The sequence below is a fragment of the Pseudochaenichthys georgianus genome, chromosome 9 (assembly GCF_902827115.2).
Source record: "Pseudochaenichthys georgianus chromosome 9, fPseGeo1.2, whole genome shotgun sequence".
NCBI lineage: Eukaryota > Metazoa > Chordata > Actinopteri > Perciformes > Channichthyidae > Pseudochaenichthys > Pseudochaenichthys georgianus.
In genome coordinates this window covers 33,872,297-33,883,592 of record NC_047511.1, presented here as the reverse complement: position 1 = coordinate 33,883,592, position 11,296 = coordinate 33,872,297, and the positions used below count along the sequence as shown (strand labels likewise).

Genomic DNA, 11,296 nt, shown 5'->3' with positions numbered 1-11,296 from the left:
CATGTTAGTTACCCTTATCCCTTGTTATGGGTTTGTGCACTGAAGGGTTTGACAGTTATTTTTGTATTTAAATGCACTTTGTAATGTGTCTGGGTCGAAAAAAATGATCTGAATATTTTACTTCTAAAGCGAACACATGTAATGCTACAACTGTGCACTTTTTTTTTTATGCACTTTGAGATGCCTCAGATTCTGTTAAATTAATGCTAATTTGTTGTGTTTTTATGCACTTTTGTTAGATGAACAATGAATACAAATGGCATGTTTTTCATCGCAGTAATATGTGTTGGTTTAAAATGTGTCATTACCCGCTTTTTACAGGCCGCTGAATGTCTGGCCCAGCTGAATTTTGTAGTTATAAAATCTGGCCCAATTGAATGTGTAATTGAATAGCCCTGCTTTATGGGAACACCAATCCAAAGGGCACAAAAAGGCAAACACCAGTGATCATTTCAATTTGTATTTATGACATTGTTTCATTACAAACACTTTATTATCGTTTGAGTGCGGTTGCATTTCAAGTATTACAATGCCGAGTTCAAGATGGTTAACTTAAAATCACTGCATCTGGCAATCCAGGGAGGGGTTGTAATATACAAGGTAACCATGAATGCATCCAGAAAACAGGAAGTGTTTGACTAAAGGCTACTAGGCTGTTGTTATTCCAGGAAGAAGAAGGGAGAGGTTGGGAATATTACATGGAGACCTTCATTTGCTTTACTTCAGGATACTTTCTTGATTTGCTGTAAGGACAGAGAAAGTGGGATTAGTACACGTAGAATGGGTTGTGCAACACCAACTGTATTATAGTGTACACTGGTATTGCCTTCACTCCCTGTTGTACAGCATGCAGGTATATGCATGTACAGACTGAACATTTTTCATGTAAAGGAAGCAGATATGGTTACCTTCGATCTCCTTGGCGATGCGAATCTTCTCCTCAAGAGCCTTTTTCTCCTCCTCTGCTATCCTCTTATCCTCAACCCCAAGAGGCTTCAGGTACTCTGTTTAAAAGAAATATACATGTATTATGGGAAATGATCTGAAGTACATATCCTGTTAATATGCACTAAGCAAGAGTTGTATATACACATATACCTGACCAAAGCCTGAATTGTCACATCCCCGTAAATAAGATGCCGCAGGAACTCAAAAGACTTTAATATTTCATTTATTTTAGAAATTGCCATGTTGCTGTGAAATCAAAAATGCAGCTAAGCTTAAGCCTACCAAGTTCATTACAATATATAACTCTTGTATTTATTTTGCAAGTTTATCATTAATCAAATGTTACCTCTTAAGTTTTCTTTTGTGTGTTTACATTATGGCAATCACTTAATGCAACTTTTACCAATATGAAAACATCATTATCTTATACACACTTAACTCTGTTTTCCTTGCATTACCTGCTATATTGACTTCACACACACAGCAGACTAGAATATATCCTCAAACTAGCGTCACTATATCCTAAATCAAGAATCCACTTCAAATCAAATTAGGACCCCAAGAATCAAAATCAATTGATGGAATCCAATCCACTGGTTTGGAGTCTAAACTCTTCTCTTTATTGTTGGATAACCTATTGTTATATTAGAGTACACAATGGTATTTTAAACTCATTGCACTGTTCCAGTAAATAATAAATAAGAACTTACCATATCTCTGTTTGCCATAGATGATGCCGGCAATCAGAGCTGAATACCTTGCGGTCTGTGAAGGACAAAACCATGCAAATGAATGCCAATGTTACATTTCCTACCAATTAAATGCATTATCAGGTGACATAATATCTACAGACCACTAGTAGCTCTTGCTTTAGAAGCTGTTGTCATCATCACTTAGTTTTGTTATAATGTTACTACACACATTGATCTCTTTACAGTGCTGCAGGAATGTATTGAGACCTTGGTCATGTCACTGGTCATGTCAAACTACACATTTAAGAGAGTTTCCAGATTGGTTAAGAGTTTCATTCTGCCAAAACAGTATCCACTGAGGAGCATTGGTTTCATTAAAATCGTATCTACTTTAACAGACTGTCCACCTGTTTACAGTATGTCACCCCCAAACAGTGGACGACAGCAAGGACAAATCGAAACGAAAACGCTAGTAACAGCTGAAATCAATAACAATTCATTTTAGGTTAACTTGGTTTAAACCAAGATAAAAGATGCCATAGTATTTATATAATGTTTTCTTATAGACTCAAGTCATTTAACCCAAGGACATTAGCAACATGTTAGCTTAAACGTTACGTCGTTTCAATTGAGACACTAAAGTGTGACTGTTAGATATCAACGTCGAGGGTGAATGCACATCACAATATACAATGCAATGAAACAAATGCATTGTTAATAAAAACACATAAATGAAAGGATTAGCTTTTGTTTACAAGCTGTTGTAAAGTTAAGACTAACGTTAGCTGCTAGCATGCTAACAGTTAGCTTAGCAGGATAGAGTGTGCTGTGTAGCTAGCGAGCTGGAATACGATTTCAAAATTAAATTACAGCAAAACATGAGTAACTTTCCTACACATTATATACTGCAAAACAAACCTTTATCAGAGGCGACACTGCAACTGGGGGAACCATCGTGGTAGAGAGACTGACAGCACCAGAGGTCACTTTACAACGGAGGAGAAGGTCTTCTTCTGTGTGAGGATTTACTGCAGCTGCGGTGCTCTTTATTGAACAACCGCCGCCTGCTGGAGGAAATGACCAACTTCAGGGGCAATTTATGGAAGGGGGCAAGGACGGAACCTGCTAAAATCAAAAAGGTAATACAAAAAATGTAACAATTGGAAGTGTTTGTGATATACGAGATTAACATAAATTGTACTGTTCTTTATATGATATTGAACATTATTACATTTACTAGATTCCTTTTCACATTCAGTTTTTTCACATTCAGTTTTTTCCTTTTCAAAGAGTCCACCAAATAAATAGTTTTTGTTTTGATGTCTTTTAAAAGTTCTTAATGTATATATTTTAGCCCTATATTTTAACTTGCCAATTCCTACCTATGGGTTTGGACAACATGTAGTAAACAGTTTATGAGGACTTCCTTCTAAAAAATAAAACATTTGAATACTTTCTTTCCAGAAACAAACAAAGATTCAGAAAACACAGTCATATATGTGACGAATTATACAATTGGTTGACATAACCCTTTAATGTTGCACTGAGGAGTTCTCCATACATTTATTCAGGGTAAACAAGCCTGGTTTCATGAGCACTTTTGTGTTTTTGTTTTATGCATCTGACTGCCATTCAGTGGTCATTTTAAAGCATTGCAAGAATGTCTACATTATTTCGCCTAGGAGTCCATCACGCTGTGTTAAAATCACCAGCAGTTATGGTGCTAAATAACTCTTTAGTATAAAACAAAGAAAGGTCCAAGGCACTGTTTTGGCAAAGGTTAAGAAGCCTTTAATCAATTTAAAACTCACGGACATGCTTGTACACGTTAAAATGTTTTTTGTGACTTTTAACCTTGTTGCTGTGGTCCTGAGTCCTGGATCCTGAGTCCTGGATCTTGAGTCCTGCCTCCTGATTCCTGGATTTCGAGTCGTGGCTGAATCGGTCTGCGGTCCTGCCAGACTCTCACCATACTACTTCCCTGATGGCTCCCACAGGATTGTTGACATCCTCGTGGATTCATCTTCTTATTAGAGACACATGCATTTCCAAACATTTGGTCTACCTATGTTGTAAATGTATTATCTCTTCAATTTACACACGGCATCTATTGCACGTCTGTCCGTCCTGGTAGAGGGATCCCTCCTCTGATGCTCTCCCTGAGGTTTCTCCCATTTTCCCCTTTAAACTGTGGGGTTTCTTTCGAAGTTTTTCCTTGTACGATGTGAGGGTCCAAGGACAGAGGGTGTCATATTGTCATATTGATATTCTGTACAAACTGTGAAGTCCACTGAGACAAATGTAACATTTGTGATATTGGGCTATATAAATAAACATTGATTGATTGATTAACCAGACCTTTTCTGAACTTCTTTACACCTTCCTTACACTGGGTTGAACTTATGGGCACTCCAGACCTTTATACTTTATATACTAGGTTGTTTCCCCTTTTTTATTAGAGGGTGAACTGGATCGGTGCACCTTTTTACACACAGATAAATGTTTTGCAATAGCAAATCTTTTCAGTGGAGTGTGCAGGTGACGGTTTAACATGGTTTAACATTAGGAGGAGAATTGAAAAGTACAGCGTTTCACAGTGCAACGTGAGACTGGCAATACAAAGCAACTTCAAATCATAATTTGTAGTCTTAACTTTTAAACATTGCAAACACATGATAAGCAGCTCCAGTTTTTGAAGATGTAGTATAGGCTTACACTTTGCACGCCCCTGAAGATCTCCTGTGTGAGAACACATGATTCAAACATTGCACCTGCAATTAAAGATTAACTCAAAGTTTGGGCTCTGGTCTATACTGGCTCTAGGTTAAGTGTATGTTTAAAAATTAGTAAGACAAAGAGTTATTTTGTAAATAAAAATCAAATTCTGTGAGAGCTGCTTTGGTGATAGTAAAGGCTTTTTCGTTAATAACCCAGTGCCCAGGACCCAGTAAAGCTTGAACTCTTCACCCAAACAGTGTGATATTGACAGCATTTAGTGTAATATGACAATTTAATACACAAATCATATTTGCTTTTTAGATATCATACATTTCAATTTTAAGTTACAAAAAAGCATCTTCCCACATTGAATGAAAATATCAAATCTAAGCAGTCACTTAATTGCAATACAATAATACACTATGTTCCTAATATCATTTATTGAGAATTACAGTATTCATTAGTATGAAAATTGACCTTATAAGTAATAATTATACAATGTTTTATATTGCATGATGATTATTGTTATACAGGGTTATCTGTGAGATTGTAATGCATTATAGAAATGGAATCATTAACAATATGTACGTGAATATTTTATGACATCAGTAAGACATATTGCAAAATCTCGGCGTTTTGACCTTCGGTCGTTTTAAAAGAAAAATACAAACTACTTTGAGAAAATGCAGAGGTGCCAATTAACTGTAATACACTTCCAGATGTGCTTCCACTGGGGATGTAACCCTCGTCTTCTGTCCCTGTTTCATCTATTCGTCCACAGCACATGCACCTTTGTTTGCACAGTTTCACAGTAAACCTTATTCCTTTATAAAAGGTCACATAAGATATCAGCATGTGTCACAGGGTCAGTTTTCAAAGCAACGGTTGAACTTTTTCACTGTCCTGTAGGTTAACCTCACCTTCCCTCTGTTCTTCGTGGAGGCTGTGTACCGATTGGACTTGAGCTTAGCGTAGTAGTCTGAGAACTTGTTGAAGAGGATGGATATGGGCAGACCGTTGAGGATGATACCAAAAGAGATGCAGATGAAAGCAAAGAAGCGACCCAGTATGGTCTCTGGGTAAATGTCTCCGTAGCCCACAGTGGAGATGCTGACCTGCAGGAAGGAGAAACATAAATAACAAACAACAGCAGCAGTGTCCTAAATATAAGACCTGTTATATATTGACCATCTAGTCAATTGGGGCATGTTCCACCTTTATGCAGAAAATTGCATTTTGTTTTATCAGACAGGTATTGACAGTAAAAAGCATGAGCAAGTAAGGAAACACTTTTTGTTTTAGGAATGTGGCATAGTTATTTTTGATAGAAAAATAGATAGCACATGGTTTTCTGGCCTAGAAACACATTTTCTTGCAGTGTAACTATAAACTATAAATATATTGTCATACTAAAGACACTTTTTCTGTATGTGGCCCACAATTAAATAAGTGTTTCCTCCTCTGCACGATACATTTTGAAAAAGTATGAACTTACAGCAGCCCACCACCATGCGTGAGGAATGCTGGTGAAGTTAGTGTTCGGCATGTCGTGCTCCACGGTGTAAACCATGGCGGAGAAGCTGAAGATGCCCATGGCGATGAAGAGGAAGAGGCAGCCCACCTGCTGGTAGCATTGACGCAGAGTGAAGCCAAACGCCCGCAGACCTGTGGAGTGTCGCGCCAGTTTCAGGATTCGAAAGATTCGCATCAGTCTCATGATGCGCAACACTTGGCCCAGCTTTCCCACCTGCGACACAGCCTGCATGTCGACCTCGTGCTTCGTGTAGTTGTCCTTGTTGTCGAAGAACTCCAGGAAGGCCTGCAGATGCTGAGGCAGGATGGCGATGAGGTCCACGGTGTTGAGCACGCTCTTGCAGAAGGATTTCAGTTTAGGGGTGGACACCAGACGCAGCAGGTACTCCATAGTGAAGAAGGCGATGCATATGGACTCAACATGTTCCCAGTACGTCTTACCACTGAGCTGACCTTTGGGAGTTATGAACTGCATCTCCTCCACTGTGTTGAGAGTCATCGCCACCAGGGAGCCCAGGACAAACAGGCTGGAGGCCACCGCCATCAGCTTGGCCTTGACGGATGAAAACGGCTTCTCCATTAGGTTCCAGATAGCTCTGCGCTGCGGGCCCAAGAACATGTCTTGAAAGAGCTCCTCGTCCTCCTCGATCTCCACTTCCGCCTCCAGCTCCCTCTGGATCTTCAGCTGCTCATTCAGCTCGTCCTGCCGCTCCTCGAAGGAGATGCGGCAGCAGCGGTTTGTGTTCTTCATCCTCACACCCCAGTAGTGGATCTCCTCCAAGAAGTCGCGTGGACACATCTCGTCCCTGATCCACAGTACGCCAGTCCTGTAGAAGCTGAAGATGTTGTGAAAGACATCAGGGTCCCTGTCGAAGAAGTACTCATTGTTGGTCATAGTGTAGTCGTCGCACAGGCCCAGCTTCAGGTTGTGGTCCGTGTATGTGGCCAGGCGCCCTATTCTGGTCGTGGGATACTTAGCTGCTGTCTTGTAAGCTATCTTGTAGATCTTCCCCCCTACATTGATGTTGATCATGTAGTTCTTCTTGGAAGGGAAAAACTGCTTTGGGGAAGTGTCCTCCACTTCGTCTTGATACTCGGCATAAATGTCATAGATGTCCCTGGTCAGCTCCGTCATAGAGGTCCATGACTTCACGCAGCTTCCCTTGTCAAGTGGATAAACAATATCTGAGGGTCTTCGATTCACCTCTGCAACTTTGTAGTTAGGGAAGAGGCTCTGTCTCCTGTTACACAAGTTGGCCGTCCTGCTGGTGCTCCCCATGATGACCCACCCCAAACTACACAGCAGACAGAGGGCTCAGACCTTCCAGCATTACTTCTGTCTAATACCCCCACCTCAGCATTGAGGACATGAGCAGCATGCCTCTTGTCCCCATTAATGTTGCTGACTGAGAGGATCCGTGTGCTTACAGGACATCTAAATACTATTATCCCCTCCTGAGCTGCCTGGCTCACGTGATGTTGTCTGTGTAAAGTATGTCAATGCATTAATTCACCCTCTTTTAAATAATAAATATTTTAAGACATGAGTTAATAGTACTTTTCTGGTGATTTTAAAGACAGAATAGACAAAAACCATTGTTGTTTTTCCTATTATTTATTTATTTTATTAATGCATAGCTACTGTGCCATACCTTAATCTTTTGCAATCCCATGCAGATTACACAAGAAAGTCAAGTGGAAAACTGTGGAAAAGACCATTGGGTGTCTTTATTCTGTGGGGAAAACTAAAACACTGTGATAATTTTCTTCCATAAAATACTGTGCAACATTTTTGTTTCAGCTAAAGTGTCTTTGTTTGAGTTGGTTTTTAATAATTTCATAATGTAATGCTTTAAGGTGCTGATACTGGAGGGGAACAAAGGGAGGTTGGTGGATAAATAAAAGAGGATAAAGGTTTAAGATTTAGCCTACTTCCTAATTCAGAGGAGGTGCAGAAATCTTCAGAGTTCAAGTGAATCAAAACCACAGACTCAGAAAATAATCTTTAGTTTTTACATTAGGATTTTACACAGTTATCATCATGATTGTGACATATTATTAACACATTAACTCAACGGCATAGAGGCATAGAGATTTAACCAGATGGAATTGGAAACATAACTTAGCTTGCAGCTGAATCCTCTTATTGGATATCAGATTATTGTCCTGATGAATTAACAGAGATGGTGTGCGGCACGGCCACAGGTCAATGACATAATGAACTATACAGTATGTACACCTTTATTTAAATTCCTGGAACCAACCACCAGGGACTAATAACATTTGGGAGTGTCTTGTTAGGTGTCAAGAGAACATAAGGGGAATTGTATTTGTCATTCAAGTCACAGGGTCACACAACACAACAAAAAAGAGGCCACAGATAAAACAATATATGTTAATATAAAATATACTGAATGAAATTATTTGTAAAGCTTCATGAACTTTTAAGTGAGGCCATTTAACTTTTTGAAAAAGAAATTAAAAAAACCTTCTCTAAGAAAAGTTGAATTAACTTCAAGAGTGCAGATTTGTCTCCCTTTCCCGTACCACACCATCACTTAGGGCTATAAGATACCAAAAACAGGGATTTTCTTTTTGATCTTGTAGCCCTAACTTTAGTGAATAATAACATATCAGGTATGTAGTCTGCATACTACATATGCTCAGGTTCAAAGTATGTGTTTAAGCCACAACAAAAGCAAACATTCGGCCTTTTGCAAATGAGATTGTCATGTCTGCCGATATCTGTTGTTTTTTATGTCTGTTCGTTTGAATCTGTGTCTATGTTGTTGTCAGTGACGTATGTCTTATCTTTTTAAATGCCTTTGTGATGTGCTGCAACCCATTTTCCCCTCGGTGCAAAAAAACAAATACTACTACTACTACTTCAACAGAATAGGTACAGTAAGGCTTATTTTTAGCCTAGCTGATTGCCAGAAATGCCTTTTGCTACTGTAGACATCTAGAACATTTTCGCTTTAAGCAAGTCAATTACTTTACAAACATCATATGTGGACAAAAAAGATTAGTCTTGCCTGTTTGGGTTTTTTTATTTACTGTAATACACAACCAGCCACCCCTGCAGTCAAGTGGTCTCCTCCAATCCAAATATTTGCAAAATAATTAATTAATTTAGATTCCTATTCAACATGTTCTCCTTTTGGACCCAGTCATAGTCATGTAAACAGGATTGTGAAACAAAGCATCAATAGATATCTTTATTGTAGGATTAACATAATCTGCTCTCAATCTCTATAGGTTTCGGTCAATTTGATTTACAGATCAAATTCAGTGCCCACAAGCTGCTTAGTAAACAGGAACTTTAATTGAAATCCTTCAAGTAGGTTTATAAAGCATCCTGCCACATACTGTACATCCTCTGGTATTTACTGCTGGAGGATCCAAACACAGATTGTTCAGTCACAATAAATGGTAACCGCCTTGACCTTTGTTGATGTAATTGCGCACATAGAAAAAAAGCACACACTTGAAATCCGTATCATTCTTATTTTGTGCGCTTCTCAGAAAGCTGCAACAAGTTAGTTTAGATGCATTTAAAAAAGTAATCTGCACATATTTTGATAATCAGTTAATCTACTTCCATATTTAAAAAAAAAATGTAAACAATTGGTGATTCAAGCTTCTCAAATATGATGATTTGTAGCTTTTCTTTATCACATCTGATTATAATCAGATTATGTTGGCGTATTACCTAAAACTAGTGCACCTTTTACTACTTTCGGAAATGTTACTATTTGTCTATTATATACATTTGGACTATCTATACTCTGACTAAAACATCTTTAATATATTTACATGTATAACATCTGTACTTTGTCAATTGTAGCATCACTCATTCTGTAGTACTTACTTACTGCACTTTCTGAAAATTATTATACTATGCACATGCACTTCTGATTAATTGCCTATAATTTTCCATCTCAGTATTCATTTGTTTTCCACTGAATGAAGTCACAGATTTTAAATGTCTATGATGAAGTTTAACCCCAGAGGAGCAGCTGAGGCTTTGGTTGGACAGCACCGATGTGTGGGTGGGAGTCTTGTGTCAGAGATAATTACTGTCATTAATTGTGCAAATAACAGCTATGGCAAAAAAAAAGCCTTGGATGAAATCCAGAGGTCTTTTTGACAATGTAGTTTAAAACCCCTAGGGATCTGTAGTTTTACTAAATATCTTGTGCTGTGTGTTTCACAGAGCCATCAAGAGCCAGATATAAATGTTTATTAGCGTTGAAAACGGTGTTGCTATTAAAGGTTTTGCTACTACCTAATACTCAGTAACAGGAGTGTAAGGGATGGGATTTTTAACAGGTTTGACATCTTTGATTTTGAAGCACTTCTCCACCATAGCAGTGAGATCACACACCCATTTAACAAGCAGCACAATACACAGGATATAAATCAACACGATAACTGCATGGCTGGGATTGAACCCATTGGCTGGGATTGAACCTATACCGACTGACTCAAAGTCAAAGTCCTCTCAGCCATATCCTATTTATGGGCTGTATTTCAGAAATGATGAAGTCATAGCCAGAATGTCCCAATCGAGATAACCATTTTGTTGATAGAATGGATTTTTTTTTTTTAAACAGGAACTAAACCTGAAGTTTGGTAAAGTTAGAAAGAAACAGAGGCTTAAATCCAGTTTTTTTAAAATGACATATTCAGGAAACCCGGCTCCACACTAGCCTTGAGTTTTTCTGGAACAAACGTGAAAAATGGATGGTTGCTACTGGTGATGAGTTTTCAAACAAATGTTTTTTTAACAATATCTTTGTGTCGCCTTGTAAATCTAATAAATGTAGAAGCCAGTCTTGTACAATTTGACTGGAATATGTACTGGTGTCCATGGCTGAAGGAGTAAATGGATGCCTAACAACCAGAGGGTTGGTGGTACACATGTGAGATAGTATTTAACTTGAGTATTTTAATTGTATGCTACTTTGTACTTCTACTCAACTACAATTCAGAGGTAAAGTGTGGACTTTTACTCCACTACATTTAATTGTACACCTTTTGCTACTTTGCAGATTGGGATTATTTAGGCCTATGTGAAATATAATCAACACTTAAAGGTGGGTACATTTGAGAAACCGGCTCGAGATACACTTTTTGTTATATTCCATGGAATGCTCTTAACATCCCGATAGCAATGAATATCTTAAGTGCTTTGACAAAAAATCCATAAAAAAATGTCATCTGTGGAAGCAGATGACTGTAAAAAGCACAACTGTAAAAAGTACTGTAAAAAGCACGACCAATCATTTTAGCCGGCCCGGCTAAAATAACTGGATGGCCTACCCTACCTGCCTGTCAGCCTTCCATCTGTGCACAAATTTATCTCGTGCCCTCATTGGTCTTCTGAATTTTCAAATTCTAGC

At 38.4% G+C, this 11,296-nt stretch overlaps 1 protein-coding gene across 1 annotated transcript; it reads right to left on the bottom strand.

Annotated features, from left to right (window-relative positions):
* Window positions 1-717: 717 nt before the first annotated feature.
* Window positions 718-7,038, bottom strand: LOC117452609 (potassium voltage-gated channel subfamily V member 2-like). The gene is made up of 5 exons (XM_034091319.1): window positions 5,854-7,038; window positions 5,279-5,473; window positions 1,659-1,713; window positions 909-1,004; window positions 718-743 (listed from the first exon to the last, which is right to left on the bottom strand). Exons 1-5 carry the CDS (start codon window positions 7,024-7,026, stop codon window positions 718-720), a joined length of 1,545 nt encoding a protein of 514 aa, XP_033947210.1. The 5' UTR covers window positions 7,027-7,038.
* Window positions 7,039-11,296: the final 4,258 nt, after the last annotated feature.

What these genes read in the sequence shown, in the direction of transcription:
- LOC117452609 (XM_034091319.1), bottom strand. Translation starts at nt 7,026, where the DNA reads ATGACGGAGCTGACCAGGGACATCTATGACATTTATGCCGAGTATCAA. An exon ending in ACGCATGGTGGTGGGCTGCT is followed by an intron (nt 5,474 to 5,853) that starts GTAAGTTCATAC and finishes TCCTTCCTGCAG; the next exon opens with GTCAGCATCTCCACTGTGGG. An exon ending in CTATGGCAAACAGAGATATG is followed by an intron (nt 1,005 to 1,658) that starts GTAAGTTCTTAT and finishes TCTTTTAAACAG; the next exon opens with AGTACCTGAAGCCTCTTGGG.